We start from the raw sequence: 20,422 nt of genomic DNA on the forward strand, positions 1-20,422 counted from the left end.
ATCACAGCTGAGGCCAATCCTGTCCGTACTTGATGCTCACTCAAGTGCATTATCCAGCTGAATTCACTTGATAGCAATCAAGATGGGAACCCGGGACGATTTTCCATTTCTGGACTAGAGGTCCTGAGGCCAACTGTGGATTCCCGCTGCTGCTTCAAGTGAGATCAGGTAATTCGACACAGACTGAGGATTGAACTTGGGACCTTGTTGGTGTGAATGGATCAGTATCGCGCTGAGCAGAGCAGTTACTCACTGAAGCCTTGAGGGAGCACTGTTCTGGCATTTTAAGGGAAATGTATTCTGACAGTGAAATTCTGGTGTAAATGATGAGTTACTATTACCCATTGCCGCTGTGCTCACTGACCTACACTGGGTCCAGGTCCAGCAACGCCTCGATTTTAAAATTCTCATCCTTGTGTTCAAATCCCTCCATGGCTTCACCCCTCCCTATCTCTGTAACCTCCTCCAGCCCTACAACACTCTGAGATCTCTGCACTCCTCCAATTCTGGCCTATTGCCCATCCCCGATTTTCATCGCTGCACCATTGGCGGCCTTGCTTTCAGCTGCCTAGACCCTAAGCTCTGGAATTCCCTCCCTAAACCTCTCTGCCTACCTCTCCTTTTTAAAAGGCTCCTTAAAACCTACCTCTTTGACCAAGCGTTTGGTCACCTGTCCTAATATCTCCTTATGTGGCTCGGTGTCAAATTTTGTTTGATAATCACTCCTGTGAAGTGCCTTAGAACATTTTACTTTGTTAAAGGTGCTATATAAATGCAAGTTATTGTTGTTGTTTGTAGCTACTGGACTCTGAATCACTCAGCGAGGACTTCTTTCATTGCTGCTCTTCTGACTAATTTGTACCATTTGTGTGTGTTCTCAGTAATTTGTTTATACTCTTGCGTTTGTTCACATGAGGTGTGATATGCAGTCATTTCCTTAATTTTGCATCCAATCTTCTCATCAGGGTCTGAGCTATGCAGGGCAGATGGAGCTCACAGTTCCACGTATACTAACCCATCGAGCTCTCTCAAGTCAGGGTTACCAAAGGTCAGGCAGAACAAAGAGTTCCCTTGACCTGGCTCGGCCCAGCGCTATCAGCGGTCAATCAGAAAGCAGAGGTCCCCATAAATTACCCCGGTGAGCACTCTTTGGGAAAGGTTAGTTGGAATGCGATGTTCCACATATATTGCCCCAGTAAGGAGGGTCAGAATAGGGATACCACAGAGCTCCCATCATTAACCCATTGAACTCACTCAGGTCAATCAGAATTGGCTGCAGTTCTCTCGAATTTCTTGCTATTTCAAATTCTCCCCCCCCTTTTCTCTTGATGGTGTTGACTCCTTTCTGGGCTACAGTTTCATTCACACCAGTTGCTATTCATACCGTATCAAAATTACAATTCCTGCTGTGTGAGCCTAGACAGTGAGTAATGACAGGTTACCCAGGTGGGGTGGGGGTATCACAGCTGAGCCCACTACTGTTCTCACCCGTCGTCCACCCCTGGCCACTTTCCAACAGGCTCACCGGACTGCAATCAGAAGTAGGAGACATGACTGAGTTTTCCCTCCCCCCAACCCAGGGATGCAGAGGCTAATTGCAGAATCCCTACTGTTGCCCTGGCTCAGTTCAGCTAACTCAGCGCAGAATCAGAAATTGAGTTTGGCACCTTCCTGACCTGTACGGCTCAGTTCTGCATTGGGCAATTGGTTTAACTCTTAAATTTCTCTAGAACTGATACGATCAAATAAATGTACCATGGTCAGATAATGTATGTTTATCACACAGTGGACAAGCACATTTTACACACCTGGGGAATAGCCATCATCCCACTGTGTGTCTCAAGCTTGAACACCATAAGGTATAAATGCACTCCTCGCCTATTGTTGGTAAAAGTTGATAATTCAGTCACACCTGGTCTTGTACGTGAAGGTATCAGCTATGGCTCAGTGGTAACACTCGCACCTCTGATTCTAGAAGGTTGTGGGTTCAATTCCCACTCCAGGGACTTAAGCACAAAATCTAGGCTAACATTCTAGTGCTGTGCTGTTGGAGGTGCCGTCTTTCAGATGAGATGTTAAACTGAGGCCCTGTCTGCATTCTCAGGTGGATGTAAAAATCCCATGGCACTAGTTTGAAGTTAGAAGAGTTCTGTCCTGAACAACATTTATCCCTCAACCAACATCACTAAAACAGATTATCTGGTTAATATCACATTGCTGTATGTGGGACCTTTCACAATCTCAGGATGTCCCAAATCGCTTTGCAGCCAATTAAGTATTTTTAAAGGGTAGTCACTGTCGTAATGTAGGAAACACGGCAGACAATTTGCGCACAGCAAGCTCCTGCAAACAGCAATGTGATAATGACCACGTAATCAGTTTATTTAGTGATGTTGGAAGAGGGATGAATATTGGCCATGAGACAGGGAGAGCTGCCCTGCTCTTCTCCGACAGTGCAGCACTCTAGATCAAGATTTCAGCGCATGGTGGAGTAACGGGCATAAGCCCCGCCTCCATCCCACCAAAAAACACAAGTTAAACATTCAGAAGGTAGGAGTAGGAAGGGAAGTTAAGTGAAACTTTTTCACCCAAAATTACCAGGGAAGGACATTGAAATACGGATTCAAACAGAGAGTGGATATATATTTGGAGAGAGAAAGAATTTCAGTATATGGTGAGAAAGTGGTCGGTGAGGTTGAAAAGAAGTTGACGGCCTTTTCCTGGTCCTAAAAATTATTATTCTCTTGTTTTTAGACAGGTGTTGCTACCCTTAATGCAGATAAAAGCTTTTCAATAGGCAGTAGGTGCCAGTCTGTGCTCTGACACTAGGGGTCAGTAAATCCCGAGCAAAATAAGAAATTGCACTTGAACAGTTAAGAATTTTTCTTTGGGAGGACGGGAGATTCACAGTAATCTGCCTCTTGCATTACACAGATGAAAAAGAGAAGATATCTAATAGTCTTAAATTGGATGGATGTCCCATAGAGTTTGTATAATTAAAAACAATTAAAAGTGTAAACTTTAATCATTTCATCCTGGAAATGTATTTTACATCTACTTTTTCAAGTTTGGATGATGGATATTTTCTCCCCTCCTCTCCTGAGAGCGCAGTCTCTTGCCGGGGTACAGTTCCATGGCTGCTGGACATGGGCAATAGGCTCGTTCTTGAGGTTAATTGTTGTCGGGGAGGGAAGTTGCCAGATTGGCAGGTGCTTGTAAATTTCTGGACTCTAGTTCAGAAGAAATTAGCATGAAATAATTGGCTTTCTTGCTCTATTTTTAAAAATTGTATTTCTGAAAGTTAAAGTGTAATGTTTGAAGTGTGACTGATGCACACTGGATGCAAGTCTTTATTTTTGATACTAGGAATATATTTGGAGATTGATGCAGAGATTAATACGCACTAATAGTATTTTACTGTTATTTCTTAATGCTGATGAGTAGAATTGGAGCAAGTTCAAATGGAAATTGTGTCAATAGTTCCTTGTGCTGCTTTTCTTAGCCACTTGAACCAGGCCCAGTTCCAATTCCAGGTCCTATTTCAGAAATAGGATTTCAGTGTTTTTAATATAATTCTTTCTGGTGAAAACTGTGCCAGTGAGCAGGGCTCTAAAGAAGATTAATTTCTGGCCGTGGTTACTTTTATTAACACTTCTGCCAACTCAGATTAAACTCAATACGTTCCTTGGTGATGGTGTGCGCTTGTCATAAGTTATTCACTGGACGAGAAGATGCCTTAGATCAGAAAGAAGGGATAAAGAAAGAAAGAGAAAGAAAAGACAGCCTTCCATTTATATGGTGTTTTATCCCCTCTCTCGTGCTTCTCGCACAATATGGCAGATTTTAACCGTCTGCGCCCGACAGTAGCGGGGAGGGTGCGCAGTTAAACTTGCGGGAGAGTACTTGCTGCCGTGTTTCAGATGTACGGCCGCCCGCCGCTATCTTAACCTCACAATTTTCTGAGTCTGTTGAGGCGCCCGCCAGAGGCAGTAGGGGCCTTGTGAATACGTGTAAATCGGGGTCTTAGAACGCAATTCGGACACCGCGCCATTTTAATGCAAAATTTCAGAAGTCCTGCCCAGTGCCCAACTCGCCAGTAAAACCTAGCGGGATTGGTGTCTCACAGCTCCTGAAGCAGTATTTAAAGGGGCACTCACCTGCAAGTAATTGGATCACAGGATCTGTGTGCCATTGTACTGTGTGGGTTGCCAGGCGAGTTTCCAGCTTCCAGATTGCTTCTTTCTGATTTTTTTTTTTTGCCTGACTTGCTTTCAGTAAGCTCCATCTGCTTTATCATGGGGGCTATTACTGCCAGTTTCATTTGGATAGAGGAACAGTTAGAGGAAGAGGAGCATCAGCCACAGCAACCATTAGAAGACAGCAGGTCAGGGGGGCTGCTCGTAGGAGGCCATACCCAGCACACAGGGAGTACAGGCCAGGAGTCACTCTCGTGGACCTATCTAAAGAGCAGTGCATCAGGAGGCTGCGCTTCTCCAGGCAGTCTGTCACAGACCTCTGCAGCCTCCTGCAACGGGACCTGCTGCCTGCTGGAACAGGGGGCCATGCTTTGCGAGTGGCTCAAAGTCACCACAGCCCTTAACTTCTTTTCCACTGGCTCCTTTCAGTCTGCTACAGGCGATATCGCTCAGGCGGCAGTGCACAGCTGCATTAAGCAGGTGGCAGAGGCCCTGTTTACCAGGGCTGAGCAACACATCACCTTCCCCATTGACCTTAACAGTCAACAGGAGAGAGCTCAGGGAATTTGCAACACTGGTTAGTTTCCCTTGTTGTGTCCAGGGCATCATTGACTGCACACACGTTGCCTTCAGGGCACCAGAACACCAGCCAGCAGCGTTTGTGAGTAGGAAAGGCTACCAGTCCATTTAATGCCCAGCTAATGTCCGATCACAGAAACAGAATCATGCAAGTTTTTGCACGGAACACCGGCAGCTGTCATGCATTTTATCCGCGACAGTCAACCCCCCCCCCCCCCCCCAATATTTGACCCTTCCAGGAATGTGGCAGGATAGATGCTGGGGAAGAAGGGATATCCCCTTAAACCCCTCCGCAACCCCACCACGCCTGAACAACATAGGTATGATCAAAGCCGGGGGACAATCAGGATCATTATCGAGCACGCCATAGGGCTGCTGTAGCAGAGGTTCAGGTGTCTCGACAGGTATGGGAGCTCCTTACACTACGCCCCATAAAGAGTCTCCTGCATCCTGCTGAACCTCACGATGCAGACGGGCCTGCATTTGGAGGGGGCACAACAGCATCAGCAGTTCTCATTAGATGAGAAAGACCAAGGGGAAGGCCAGGAAGCAGCAGCAGCAGAAGATGGAGAGCCACCTCAACACCTTGCAGCAAGAGATGTGAGGGATGAGTTAATTGCCCAGCGATTCTGGTGACCTGCTCATTCCCTTGCCCTGAGAACTTGAACAAACCCTCTCTGCATTACCAGTCCTTGTTACATCCCTCACCGGTCTTTTAATCCTGCATTAAAAAACATTGAAACCATTCAGCCAGCTTCTATATCAATGACACACTGACAGAAGCTGCTATTAAACCACACTGCCGACCAAATGTGATAACAGTGATGAATTTAATTCCCAACACAATAATTGCTTTCTATTAATTTCTCATCCGAGTGCCAACCCATGTGCCTTTCCTAACTCCACACCTCCTAAGAGGTGCTCCCCTAGTGACATCAAGGGGTGAATCATAAACGTGTTAGAAATGAATGTTTTTGTGACTTTACCAGAAGTTCTGACCAGGAGAAATCATCGTAAAGTCACTTCCAGTATCGCTGCACAAAGGGACACTGTCAGTGAGTCCCACAAAAAGCTCATGGTGTTGAGTAGGGGGAGATTGCTGAGTTCTTCGAATCTCTTGCGTGTCTTTTTGCTCAGTGCAGCACCATGCGGTTATCTCGGCCTAAGGGAACCTACATGTTCAATCTCGAGCAAACTCCTTCCCATGTACTGTGTGGACACACCATTCAGTGCAAATGAACTCTCTTTTATAGTTAGGGAGGAAATAATAATTACCCCCCATTGCCCCCGCCCCTTAATTTTCTCTGCTGAGCTCCCCTTCTGATCCATAAGATATTGACTCTTGCTGGGGTGCAGGTCCAAGGGTGCTGGGCAGCCCTCTGGTGCTTCTCTCATGGGGCGTCAGAACCCAGCAACACACATCTGTTCATACAGGCATACTTACCACAGGGGTCACTGCATCAGGAGGAGGAACCCTGGTGGAGTTTGACACCTCCTAGCGCAGGGGATCTGGAGTCAACAAGGGTGTTCTTTATATATCGAACGCAGTCAGCACAGCCAACCCCATAAATGACCAGAGAACTCTAATTTTTAATGGAAAGGTTATTTGTCAATTAGCTTTGTGGTGATTAGTTGCAATATCACTGTAGTTCGTGTGAATGACTTGGTATTGAGTGTTGGCAGTTTATTCACCACTGAACCCAGACGTACCATTTCCAGCAGGAATGCTGGCTGATTCCCCCCCCCCCCACCTCAAACCCTCCCTAAGCTCCATAACTAATTATAATTACATACTGCTGTCCCAGCTGAGCTCGGTTAACTTGTAGTACTGAGGGAGTGCTGCACTGTCGGGGGTTCCGTCTTTCGGACGAGACATTAAACCAAAGCCCTGTCTGCCCTCTCGGGTGGATGTGAAAGATCCCACGGCACTATTCGAAGAAGAGCAGAGGAGTTCTCCTTGGTGTCTTGGCCAATATTTACCCCTCAACCAACACACACAAAAAAAAGTATATCTGGTTGTTATCACATTGCTGTTTGTGGGACCTTGCTGTGCGCAAATTGGCTGCCGCGTTTCCTACATTACAACAGTGACTATACTTCAAAAGTACTTAATTAGCTGTAAAGTGCTTTGGGGCATCCTGAGGTTGTGAAAGGCGCTAAACAAATGCAAGTTCGTTCTTTCTTAAACTTGGCACAGGCAGGGGATCAAATGTGGGACCTTCTTGATTTCGATGGCTCAGTTTAATGGGCAGTGCATTTACCAACTGAGCAATCGGGGAGGGGGAACATAAATTATCTATATTCAATTGTAGAACTACAGTGATATTGCAACTAATCACCACAAAGCTAATTGACAGATAACTTTTCCATTAAAAATGAGAGTTCTTTGGTCATTTATGGGGTTGGCTGTGCTGACTGTGTTCGATATATAAAGAACATCTTTGTTGACTCCAGATCCCCTGTGCTAGGAGGCGTCAAACTCCACCAGGGTTCCTACTCCTGATGCAGTGACCCCTGTGGTAAGTATGCCTGTATGGACAGTTGTGCGATGCTGGGTTCTGATGCCTCCCTTGATCGAATAGCCTGCTGACGTTGACTGTCTGGGCTCTCATAAAAGATGGGCCATGGCAAAGTACTTGTAATAACATAAAGGATGTGCTGGTGTTTAATGAAATTTCTCAACCAACAGATGGATAACGGAACACTCTCACATTGATACTGTGCTGGGGGTGACAGGTGCCTAGTTCTCCCACTACCAACAGAAAGAAAGGAAATAACTTGCATTTATATAGCGCCTTTCACAACCTCGGCAAGTCCCAAAGCGCTTTACAGCCAATGAAGAATTTTTGAAGTCTAGTCACTGTTGTAATGTAGGAAGGGAGACAGCCAATTTGCGCACAGCAAGATCCCACACACAGCGATGAGATAAATAACCAAATAATCTGTTTTAGGCGTAGGAACCTAAACTGACTAAAGGCACCTGTATTAGTGCTGAATCATCCCTCCCTCTCTCTGTTCCAATGGTTCTGAAGTGAGCCTGGTTGGCTTAAGGACTGGGGGGGGGGGGGGGCGGGGTGAATTTCTCCCAGCGGATGGAGGGGGCGTGTCTGATCAGAGACTCCTCCTCTGGTGGACGTGAATCGGGCGGGCTTTAGGACTGGGTGTATTTTAGCAGTGATGTGAGTGCTCCCGCAGTGCCGGGCTATCAGGCACATTTATGTGTGTGTTTGTGTGAATATTGTTCTGTCCTTAACACCTCTTCCACATGAGCTGAACAGAGTCATAATAACGATCAGAAGCTGCATCCTTCTGTATGGCTGATCATTACAAGACATTTCAGATTAAATATCCTCCCTACAAATAACTTGAGGGGGATGAACCTGTGAAACTGACAACATCGCTTTTTAAATTCATTTTTTTTTTCAGAAGCTGGAAGAGATTTTTAAGGAAAGAAAAACAAAAAAGACACAGAGTAAAATCAGCATTCCGGGAAACCCCAGAAATATTTAGATTTCCCTGAAAATATGCCTGTCCGATCTGGAGGTGAATTTGCACTCTGCAGAAATTGAACTTTTTTTTTCGTCTTTTTTTGGGAAAGTTTTGAAAGTTGTCAAGAGGAAGAAATCGGGATTCTTAAGTCTTTTTTTTAAAAAAGAGACTAAGATCATAAATTGTAACCCCCCCTCCCCCTCCCAAAAATGGACCGAGTGTCAGCAAGTGTCTGTGTGCTGTTCCTCGGTGTGACCTCTGCTATTAACTCGGGAATATTCCAACCTCACATGTAAGTATCGATTTTAAATATGACAACAGTTACTTAGTGACTTTAAAATAAATATGTTCCCATTAAAAGTTTATTTTAGGATTTCTTAAAACTTAATTTTATTGGTTTAATTTGGATATTGAAACGTTCTTTCCGATTGGGCGGATGAATGTACAACTCGACAGTGGCTTTTTTAAAAACAGTAGCGCCGGTTAATTGCTTGGCTGTTGGATCAGAAACATATCGGGACATGAGATAGAACCGAGGAGGAGGAGATGGGTTCGATCATAGTGAATTTCACTGATAACTCCTTCGGTTTTAAAGCAACAGTTTGATAACTTTTGTAGAAAGTTAGTAAACTTTTTGAAAAGTTTTTCAGTAGCGATTAATTTGTTACATTCCTCATGTGTTGTGGCGTTTCATGTGAAAGCAATACAGTATTTTTAAAAGGGCATGTTTGTAATCCTTTATTAATTTTTTTTTAAAAATACTACTTTGGCTCCAATTTTCTCCCCTCCTCTTCAGAATGTGCAGTTCTTCACTCGGATCTTCAGGCTGCTGTTCTGTACTTTGCCCAAATGACCATGTGTGAATCTTGACTGTGGGTGTGTGTGAGCAGGCTGCTTGTCTGTGGAGGGCTTATCACAGCCAAACCCAACATCTGCACCTAACAACAGGAGCAGTAAATCTGGCTGATTTCCCCCCGCCCCCCCATCTCCCTCCACTACCCAAGGGTGCTGAACCCAACCGCAGCATTCCTAATGCCACTCTGGCTGAGATCAGTTAATTCAATACAGACCAGAGGTGTAAGCTGGGATCTTCCCAGTGTGTGCAATTCAGTACCACATCGGGCTAACAGGCGGACAGTTTGTTATTTTTAAAAAACGTTTTATTCTGTACGTTTCCAACTGTTGGAAATGTACATGTTTTTGGGGACAGGTGTGGTGGGTGGTGAAGATTAACATTCAGGGGCAGCGTTAGGATCGTGCAACTCATGCGATTGCTCGAGGGCCCCGATTGGATCCAGTGAAAGGGACACCTAGGGCTGTGGTAACAGCTGATCCCAGATCATTTTGTCAACTATTTCTATATTACTGATTGCAATCGTGCCTTTTCACAATCTGATTTGATACCAGATTAAGTCAGTCGTATTTAGTATCATTGTTTAGTAAAACATAGGGGCCCAAACAGAACCTTTTCACGAGGCCCCCGCATGGCAAACACTGCTCCCGGGAGCATTTGGAGGATTATAAGAGTTGTCCTGCCCCATAACACTAAAGGGCCGATGATCTGAACCGAGGCCCTGTCTGCCCTCTCAGGTGGATGCAAAAGAGCAGAGGAGCTTTCCCCGGTGCCCTTGGCCAACATTTATCCCTCAACCAACACCTAAAAACAGATTATCTGGTTATTATCACATTGCTGTTTGTGGGACCCTGCTGTGCACAAATTGGCTGCTGCCTTTCCCTATATTTCAACGGTGATTACGCTTCGAAAGTACTTAATTGGCTGTGAAGCCTTTGGGAGGTCCTGAGGTTGTAAAAGGTGCTGTATAAATGCAGGTTCGTTCTTTCTTTCTTTGTGTAACTGACTGGCTCTCTGCTGAACCAGTCATTTACTTCCAGCGGAAATAAAATTACAAAACTTTTTTGTTACTGGAGTTGAACTTGGTTTGCAAAAAAATAGCTCTGGGCTGGGATATGCATCTGGGCTCTGATTCAGGAGATTAAGGCTGGCGTGCCGCATGTGCTGTGATATAGGGGTTAGCATTAGGCTGGGATACGTACCTGGACTGAGATATAGGAGATTAGTATCAGGCTGGGATACGTACCGAAGGAGGCCATTCAGCCCATCTTGTCTATTGGTATCAGGCTGGGATGCATACCTGGACTGAGATATAGGGGATTAATATAGGGCTGGATCTAAGTAGCTCAAGCGAATGTCTTGCTATTTTGCATAGAGAAAAAGATTCAGTGCATCTGTCCGGTTCGGAACTTAATGCAACACAAGCCTCGTGTATAAGCGGAGACTTGGCAACCAATGTATTTGATTGTCACAGTCAGTTGGGGCTGTAACATAAATCTCGTGTGAATTATTGTTATTTGATTTTCAAATGAATCCAAACGATTTTCCTCCTAACAACTGTGAATGTTAGTCTGGTGTAAAATATTTTAAATATTTTTCTCTCTTCCCCCCTCCCTATGTATGTGCATGCACCGTCATGTCTTTCTTCACGTACCAAGATCCATGTGAAACATGCCACATGCACGTGGGGCCGGTTGAGGAAGAGGATTGTGCTATCTGTGATTCCTCCCATGGTCGAATATATGCTTGAACTAAATATATGCTTGAACTAAAGAATGGCCACTTGTGCCTGGCACCTGAGGAACCATAGCCCAGCAGGTCAGCAACTTCAGGGGAGGAGGGGAGTAAATTGATAAGAAAGGGATGGGGAATTCATGATTGGGGGGGGGCTGAAATTTCTTTAATAAAAAACAGGAGAATTTTCTTTGATCCGCTAACAAAATTGCTTTGTCAGTAATCGTATTTAAAAGCCGCTTTGTTAGTGGGTCATTAACTGTGGAGGAAATGCTTTTTTCCTGTTTTGTTTTGTTAAAAGAGGAATTCCAGGCGCTCATGCTCATTGGAACGCACCTTGGGTGGGATCGCACTGTGCAAGATCAGCGTATGAACGTGTCTGTGTGAAATTCCTCTGTCCACTATTTCACTTTAACCCATTTATTTTAAACAACGACTTGCATTTAGGTGGCACCTTTTTAATGTAGAAAACGTAGCAAGGCGAGGGGTTGAGAGAGGTGATGGAGAGGCCGAGTTGGGTGTGAGTAGTGTACATGTGGGAGCCGATCCCATATCTGTGGATGATGTCACCAAAGGGCAGCTTGTGGAAGAGGAAGAGGAGGAGGTCAAAGAAAGACCCCTGGGGGACTCCTGAGATGACAGTAAGGGGAGGGGAAGAGAAGCCATTGCTAGAGATGCTCTGGCCTCTCTATTTTTGTTAGGCAAGGGTATTAAGGGTTACGGAACAAGGTGGGTGGATGGAGTTAAGATACAGAACAGTCATGAATGTTGGAACAGGCTCAAGGTGCTGAATGGCCTACCCCGTTCCTATGTTCGATTGGATAGGCAAGCGTGCAAACAAGCAAGGAGCAGTTCCACCGATCTTGGACATCAGAGGAAAGGCATTGGAGGAGGATGGTGTGGTCAACTATGTGAAAGGCTGCAGGGAGGTTGAGGAGGATGAGAAGGGGAAAATGCCACCAAGAATGTCGCTCGTGACTTTGGTTAAGCCTTTGGAGGGGATTGGAAGGAATCTACCAGGAGTGACGGGAAAGATGCACACAGATCTGGGAGACAACAAACCTTGGAGAGGGAAAAGTGGTGAGAGATGAGGCAGGACTTAGCAAGAACAGTGGGATTCAGCGTGGAGGAGGGGGGATGAAGATGGAGGTTTTGGGAGGGTGATGGTACTTGAGGAGAGGGAACCATTTACAATTACAAACAGCTAAACCTATTTAGACTGTTGGGTGGAGGAATAATTTGGTGTGGTATATTCTGGGTTTAAAATCACTTGAAGACACACTGTATAGTATTTGTGAAAATCAATTTAACCTCATGAGCACTGATTGAGAAATTTAGTGCCCCAATAACCTCTACCCAAGATTAGTTCTTTGGGTAATTAGATTTAATTTTTGTAACTTTTTAAAAATAATATTCAGTATCCCAAACTTAGATGATGGAAAGGTGACAATTGTGCCCCTAATTTCTCAGGTGATGAGTTGCCAACCCAACTGTACTGAGAAGTCAGGTGCATCCCTTCCACGTGGAGGGGGGTTTGTGGGGAAGGGGAGAGAGAAACTTGCTCCCAATGGCTCTGACTCACTCAAATCGGAGTAGATAATTATAGAGGGCTAATGGTAGAGGTCTCAGAGGGAATGGGTCTTTTAGCCTAGGGTGACTTTGAGGTGGAGTTGGGAGAAGAGGGAAAAATATAAGAAGTAACATAAGAAAAATGAGGTGTGGAGTTTGAAGGAGGTTAAAGATGCCCAGTACTCAAAGGGTTAATCAGCTCTTCATTGGGGGGTTGCTGCTGCAATCTATTGACCAGGTGCATGTTGGTGTAATGTGTTATTCCCCTACATTTCTCCTGGTTCTGCACCTCCTCCTCCCCCTAGGTACGCCATCTTGTTCAGTGGGAGGGTCCAGTTCAAAGATTTCCTCCCTCCCTCTCCATTCCAATGTTAGCAAGGATAGTCGAAGCTATTGATACCCCCCCACACCCAGTCAGCGCTTCCTGCTTGCTCGGACAACTGCACTTGAAGCTTGAAGGAGGGGAGCCGCCAGCAAATTTATCCTGGGTGGCCCAGAGGAGCTGGACCAGCCTGTCAAAACTTGGCTTGGAAGCAAAGCCTGTGAATGAAAGTGTTGAGACTGGGATGTGATGTCTGGACTCTGATGCTCTAGGCCCTTATCAGGTTGTCTGGGACATCTTTTTTTGGGGAGGGAATTATTGATGGTGGTTAATACTTTTTACATAGAATTAGATAGAATTAATAGCACAGAAACAGGCCATTTGGCCCAACTGGTCTATGCCGGTGTTTATGCTCCACATGAGCCTCCTCCCACCCCTCTTCATCTAACCCCATCAACATATCCTTCTATTTCTTTCTCCCTCATGTACTTGTCTAACTTCTCCTTAAACACATTTTTGCTATTCGCCTCAACTACTCCTTGTGGGAGCGAGTTCCACGTTCTCACCACTCTCTGGGTAAAGAAGTTTCTCCTGAATTCCCTATTGGATTTATTAGTGACTTTCTTATATTAATGGCCCCTAGTTTTAATGACCAATGCCACACATCACATAAGACACTTACTTCTGAATGGAACACAGAGGATGTGATGCTAATCCAGGCTTGATCCCGATCCAGATATAATCCTGACCAAACTAAACTTGGTTCTAACTTTCTCAGCGCAGAAGAGGTAGTCAAATTCCAGATGCTCCGTCTGTTGTCTAAAGAGTGTAGGGAAAGCCCATAGCCTGCAGGTAAGGATCTGCATTTCAGGAATTCCTACTTGAACTCTAATTATACAGACTGGCGTCGTGAGGTGAATCTAACATAGAACTGCTTGGCATGTGATCACACAGCTCTGAAGCGAGCTGAGCTTGATGCAGTGATCCCAGTTCACTTTGTTCCTTTTTAAATTTTTCCCTCTAATTTTCGCCCCCCGTTACCCGAAAGGACTGATTCGCGCTGGGTATGATTCCATGTCCAATGTTCACCCTGTCCGTTCCTCAGCCAAACGCCTACTTTTCATGTGCGAGTGTCACCAGGCTATTTGACCATGGAGAGGCATCACTGCCTGTTGTCATCCAAAATTCAGGCGTAAACTTTCCAGCGGGGTGACGGGGGTGGGGGTTGTTGCTTGATAGCGACAAGGGGGTAGTTCTATTTGTGTGATTGAAGTCAAGGGGAATAAAAAGTGTGAGAGATGTAAAACGGGCTGCAGTCTCTCTATCACCCACTTTACATTATCACACAAAGTCAGGATCTACCTCAAGGAGAGGGAGCTCGGGCTGAATTTCTTTTCCCTCCCATAGCCCAGAGGAAATGGGGGCCATTTAGAGAGCCCATTTTAACTGCAAATGGGTTTGACTAGTTCCTGTGCTGGTAAAGTCAGTAACCCATCTTCAGAATTCCAGGGTTGCTCCTGACTATCTCCTACACCCTGTGATCAATCTGGTTTCATCCTCGGTTGACACAAAATGTAATACGTCGGACTGCCACCTCTGGCCAAGGCAGTGACCAGCACGATGAGGGATAGCCAGGGGCCAGTCTTATGAAAAGAACTTTTTACAAAAATTGCATAAAGGCACATTATTCCACCCATGGTGTGACCTCAACATTCAGCTAGCAAGGGGCAGGAGGGTTATAGACGTCCTAGCCCTCTACTCCCTGGTGACCTGAACTTTGTTTTGAGGACTTGATAGTTTGCTACGGCAGGGGCGATTCAAATCCGCGAATATTTTAGTGCAAAAAAAGAGGAAAAAATTGACCAACCAGACTTTTACTTACAGTAAAATCGGACAACCTGCTCAAAAGAAAAAACAGATGGGTGGCAACATTGGTACCTCTCCTTTGCAAAACCCAAGCTTTAGCCCGGATTTTATTTTGGTTGCCATGGGGATGAGGCCTATAGCTCAGGATGCCAGCTAGCTTGAAAAGAGTAGTCGAGAAGATGAGGTAAGTTGAGAAGTAGTGGTTGGGTGACTCCAAGCTTGTGTTTTTAAGGCTCGTAGACTGTGCGTAGAAGGAAAGACCGAGGAAGGTGAGTTTGCAGGGTTTTGAGAGGCTGAGTTAGTGGAGGTGATGTTGCGAAATGTGTTGATTTTGACATAACGAGCATCGAGGGTGGAGGAAGAATTTGTAGGATGGCATATTTGGACCTTGGAAGGAACCTTTCCCACTGACCTTGATTGAAGCCCAGTCATGCAGTCAGTATGGGTCTGAGGAGTTATCTGAATGGCGGCTGCAAGAGGAAAGGATAACTCTAGTAGCACGTCGCAGAAGTATGAAAATTGGGATTAGCATTGATCTCCAAGTGGGAAAACCCTGGAAAGATATGGTTTGCTAACTTGCAGAGATTAGAGCGGCCTGTTCCTACTGCAGCAGTGAAATTACTCCATCCCGAATCTACTCCCCATCCTGTGGGGTGAAACTTGCTTTGTTGTCTGAGAGGGGAACATTTGGACTCAGCAACCTGTGAGCAAGACACTTGGAGAAGGATCTTTTGGGCTGGTGCGTGGACCACTGGGAAGCAGCTGAAACAGCCAGAGTAATGAGCCTCTGGAATACATTGCCGGCTGGTGTGGTGGGTGCAGACTCTCTCCATGCCTTCAAGAGGGAGCTGGACCAGCTCTTGACTGGGGCAGTGATCGCATCATATAGAAGGTAAATGTCTTTACAGATAACACACGGTCCCTGTGATCCCCTGCACTGGTTTCGATCGCCTGAGGGGGTCGGAGAGGAATTTTCCATTTTCTTTTCTCTTGCCCCCCCCCCCCCACCCCACTTATTGGCTCTGGGTTTTTCTCTGGTCTGTAGCACCTCCCAGGAGATTACATGGCTGCAGAGGGCTGGGAAGTGTCTCGTCGGGATGCTCCAGCCATCCTGAGGTGTGGGCAAGCTTGATGGACCAGCTGGTCTTTTCCTGCCTGTCATTCATGTATGTTTGTCCGCCAGTACTTACAGGGAACTGTGTGTAATCGGGTATCGTTTAATCCCCTTTCTTAGGCCCAACGTTTGTGCGGAGAGGGAGGTGATGATGATTGGCCACCGGCAGCCGTGCATCCAGGCCTTCACTCGAATGGTTAAAGTTTGGAAACAAGGGTGCGGAGGACAGAAGTGGTGCGTGGGACACGAGAGGAGGTATGTGAGCACAGCGACTTCAATCAGATCAACATCTGAACACAACTAGTGCATTGAAATGAACAGAAATTAAAAATCCAATTCTGTTTTCTATCCACACCTGTTGACTGAGTTATTTTGGTTGTAAATTCTTGTTAAAAGAGGATTGTTATTTCTCCTGAAGGTGCTGACTCATGCTGGGGTACAGATCCACAGTCTCCTGCCCACCCCTTCTCTGTACCTCACCTAAGCGGCCATCGTTCACATGGGACCTTTAGCAGTGAGGTACTGGCAAGCTGTTCAACTGTGTAGAGCATCACAATTTAGATTGATTCTGGTGACGTCCACACACACTTCCGGCAGGGGTCACTAGATAGTGATCAGGAGCAGGAACCTTGGCTGATTTCCCCTCACCTCAGCCCCTCCCTCTTGTAGGGGTGCTGAGGTCAAAAATCTTATCCCCAACTGCTATCATGGCTGACGTCTGCCCCCTCCATACAGGGCAGAGTTCAAACCTAGGACTTTCTTGGTCTGTGTGGCTCAGTGCCCACGCTGGTCAATGCGTGTTTATATTTTATGCAATATTTTCCACGGAGGCAGCCAACAAACAATACAATGATTTTGAAAGTTTTTTTAAAGCAGGAATGAGGCGTCATAAACTTCTTATAATTATTTGAAAAATTATTGAAAAAAGATACAAGATGAAATATACTTTTTGAATAATTCTACAAGCAAAATCATACACCCTGTTTTTGATGCCTTTCATGAGCGCTACAATAACCTTATTGTAAGCCTCAATCCTTTCTCTCTCTTTCTTATCTCACTCTTGTTCTCTCTCTCTTATCTCACTCTTGTTTTTTCTCTCTCACTTGCTCTCCTCACTTTCTATCTATTGCTCTTGCACTCTCACTCTTCCTCTTGTGTTTGTTCTGTCTGTCTCTCACTCGTTTTTTTCACGTTCTCATCAATCTTTCATTCTTGCCCTTGTGCTGTCTCATTCTCCCTCTCGTGTTTTCTTTTTCTCTCTCCCTCTCATGCTCTCTCTCTCTTGCGTTTTCTCTCTCGCTCTTCTCACTCTTGTTCCCTCTTGCTCTTGCGTGCTCTCTCTGACTCTGTGTACCTCTCTCTCTCCGCAAATACCTTTTGAGGTATTTAAGAGTGCTGGTCTCACCCCCCCCCCCCACCTCCTCTTATTAGTGAAAATTGCCCATAATTAGGACAAGTGATTTATCGTGGCAAAAATACCAAAAATGGAGATGACTCTCCTTCTGGGCCTTGGTGCAGGTCTTACTGCATTGGTGTTTCCCTCGAACGGCTCATTCTCCTTCCACACTCCTCACCCCTCCTTTCTCCCCCTTTCTCCTTGATGCTGAGCCTGCTGACCGTTCCTTCATCGTTGCTGGGTCAAAATCCTGGAACTCCCTTCCTAACAGCACTGTGGGAGAACCTTCACCACACGGACTGCAGCAGTTCAAGAAGGCGGCTCACCACCACCTTCTCAAGGGCAATTAGGGATGGGCAATAAATGCCGGCCTTGCCAGCGACGCCCACATCCCATGAACAAATAATTTTAAAAAATACTGCAATCATTCTTTGTATCCTTGAGTTGTGTGCTCACTATCTCCGCTCAAATTCACTGTTATAGAAGAGCTGATATTTTCACTACCTCCGGGAATGTTAATGGACAGCAAACCAATGTGCATCCAAATGTAGAAATTCATGGGGTTTGTTAGGTGCTGCCACACTGCACCAAATTACTTGCCCTACCCATAACTCACTTGATGGCTGTCCCTGGTACCCAAGCTTAGAGCAGGGAAAAACCATCTGGGGTACTCTACTGCAGTCTATCTTTAATAAGTAAAGTCCCATGACCTTTCTTTAGAGTAAACATGGGTTTTGTAAACATTTAGATTGTTTCAGTTCTTCATTATCTGTTTCCCGTTAAGCTGTTGTTTATTCAGCAGGGTAAGGGTTAACAATTGGCTCCATGTCCACTTAGTGCAATTCATTGGGCAACACTGTGTGTGTGTGTGTGTGTGTGTGTGTGTGTGTATACGTACAAACAGATAGTCTCTGTTTACTTGCTTTAATACATTGTCATGACGAAGCAGTGAGAAACCTTTACTTAAAGGGTGGGAAGCTGAAAGTGCACAGGCCTGGTCAGAGAGAATTCAGGGGACAGAGACACACATTGACTTTTTATTTTGCCTCAGTGGGGGAGGAGGAAATTGGCTTTGGTTTCTGCTACTACCGCAATCCACTGACCACTCTGGAAAATGACACGTGTGTAGACGTTGGGTGAGGACAGGGCCTACAACAGTTACTCACTGTGTCAGCTTGGCTCAGTTGGTAGCACTCTCGCCTCTGAGTCAAAGGTCATGGGTTCAAGCCCCACCTCAGGACTCGAACGCACAATCTAGGCCCAAACTTCAGCCCTGAGGCAGGGCCACGTCGTCGGAGATGAGGCTTTAAAGTGTCGGCCTACCCCGGTAGTTCAGGTAGATGTTAAAGAATCCCGTGGCACCACATGAAGAAGAGCAGAGTTCTCCAGGCCAACATCCCTCCCTCAGCAACGGCTGCTATCGTGCGGCTACGTTTGACTACATTTTATTTTATTTATTTATTTTGTGGACATGGCTGGCAAGGCCAGCATTTGTTGCCCATCCCGAGTTGCCCAGAGAAGGCCATAATTCTTGAACCTGCTGGGTAGCCGTTTGATATAATGGAGTGGCAGTTAAGAGTGAACCATGTTAGTGTGGGACTGGAGCCACTTATAGGACAGACTGGGTTAAGAAAGACAGGTTTCCTTTGCTAAAGGACATTACTGAACCAGTTGGTCACTGCATTTCAAAGTAATTGATTATATGTGAAGCATTTCGAGATGATTGGGAGAGGTGCTATATCAATGCAAGTCTTTCTAATCCAAATCTTTCCTTTATAGTTATTTGCTAAATTTAAATCTGAGATAGATAGCTTTTTGGCAACCAAAGGTATTAAGGGATATGGGCCAAAGGCAGGTATATGGAGCTAGATCACAGATCAGCCGTGATCTTATCAAATGGCGGAGCAGGCACGAGGGGCTGAATGGCCTACTCCTGTTCCTATGTCCTATATGGCAGCATGGTTGTGGGATAGGGAGGTAGGGTATCTGTGGAGGACTGTAAGTGACTTTGGTTTTCTTTACAGGACTGCGTATTACACGGCGTACAGACAAGTCTACAGCATGGACTTTGAGATGGTCTACAAGTGTTGCCCTGGGTGGTTACAGCTCAACAATGAAGCTGGGTGCCTGTACCGTAAGTTGCCTCTTAATTTCATATGGGAACAAAATGGCCACATTGGCTGTTCCTGCCAAAAAGGCGTAGTGTTTTCAGTACACTGTGGAGGTTTGCTCGGAGCTTGTATACTTGGTCATGGCCTTTGTCCGTTCTGACACGGCCCGTGTTTGGCCAGCTCCCTCAGGCAGCAGGCGCACGGTGATCTGAATCTCCCGGGAGCCAACGGTCGAGCGCTTGTTGTAATGGGCCAGGCGGGAAGCCTCACCCGCAATGCGCTCGAAAATATCGTTCACAAAAGAGCTCATGATGCTCGTGGCCTCGGAGGAGATGCCGGTGTCGGGGGTGAACCTGCTTCATCCCCTTGTAGACGTCGATCGAGGAACTCTCCTTCCTCGACCTTCTCCTCTTCTTGCTGCCCTTTGCTGGCGCTTTATTGAAAGTTTTCTTGGCGTTCAATGCTATGTCTTGGGTTCCATTAATTGTGTCGCTAGTATTGTTCCACTGGCAGCCTCTAGCAGGGCAACTGGGAGCCTGAAGATGGTCGTGGCTGGTATTGGCTAACACTGTGTCTCCATGGAAACAAACGTTCACACTGAGGGGTTCATTTCTCTGGTGTTGGATCGGTTAATACATTTGCATAAAATTCCTTTTGTGTGGGTTATAATAGTTAAGAGAGGAAATCTTGGTGAATGTGCAACCAATGTCCCACCAGAGGAAATGAAATGCCTCGGTGCTGACATTAACAATGAGCTGATGTTCCAATTGGACATCATAGAAAGGTCTAACTTGGACAGTCTGTCAATTAGGGGAAAAAGTGTGGCTACAGTTTGGTATTGTATTACTAGGTGTCACTAGTACTTGTTCGTAAATATATGCTACATACTTCCAAAGAGCAATTAACCCATCTCGAGGCAAATGTCCTTACTGCACTCAATCAGGTGTCATCCGTGGCTCAGTTGGTAGCACTCTCGCCTCTGAGTCAGAAGCTTGTGGATTCAAGTCCCACTCCAGAGACTTGAGCACAAAATCCAGGCTAACACTTCAGTGCAGTGCTAAGGGAGCGCTGCACTGTGGGAGGTGCCGTCGTTCAGATGAGATGTTAAACCGAGGCCCCGTCTGCTCTCTCAGGTGGATATAAAAGATCCCATGGCACTATTTTGAAGAAGAGCAGGGGAGTTCTCCTGGTGT

General features: G+C 45.8%; 1 protein-coding gene across 1 annotated transcript in view; it reads left to right on the forward strand.

Annotated features, from left to right (window-relative positions):
• The first annotated feature begins 7,973 nt into the window (after positions 1–7,973).
• LOC137300960 (multiple epidermal growth factor-like domains protein 6) overlaps positions 7,974–20,422 on the forward strand; it is a 292,410-nt gene continuing 279,961 nt past the window's right edge. Inside the window, exons 1-3 of the mRNA XM_067970253.1 lie at positions 7,974–8,556; positions 15,843–15,977; positions 19,143–19,252. Of these exons, the coding sequence (XP_067826354.1) occupies positions 8,474–8,556; positions 15,843–15,977; positions 19,143–19,252 (328 nt within the window). The 5' untranslated portion in view covers positions 7,974–8,473. The remainder of the gene's footprint in view (positions 8,557–15,842; positions 15,978–19,142; positions 19,253–20,422) is intronic.

The sequence above is a fragment of the Heptranchias perlo genome, chromosome 32 (genome assembly GCF_035084215.1).
Source record: "Heptranchias perlo isolate sHepPer1 chromosome 32, sHepPer1.hap1, whole genome shotgun sequence".
Classification (NCBI taxonomy): domain Eukaryota; kingdom Metazoa; phylum Chordata; class Chondrichthyes; order Hexanchiformes; family Hexanchidae; genus Heptranchias; species Heptranchias perlo.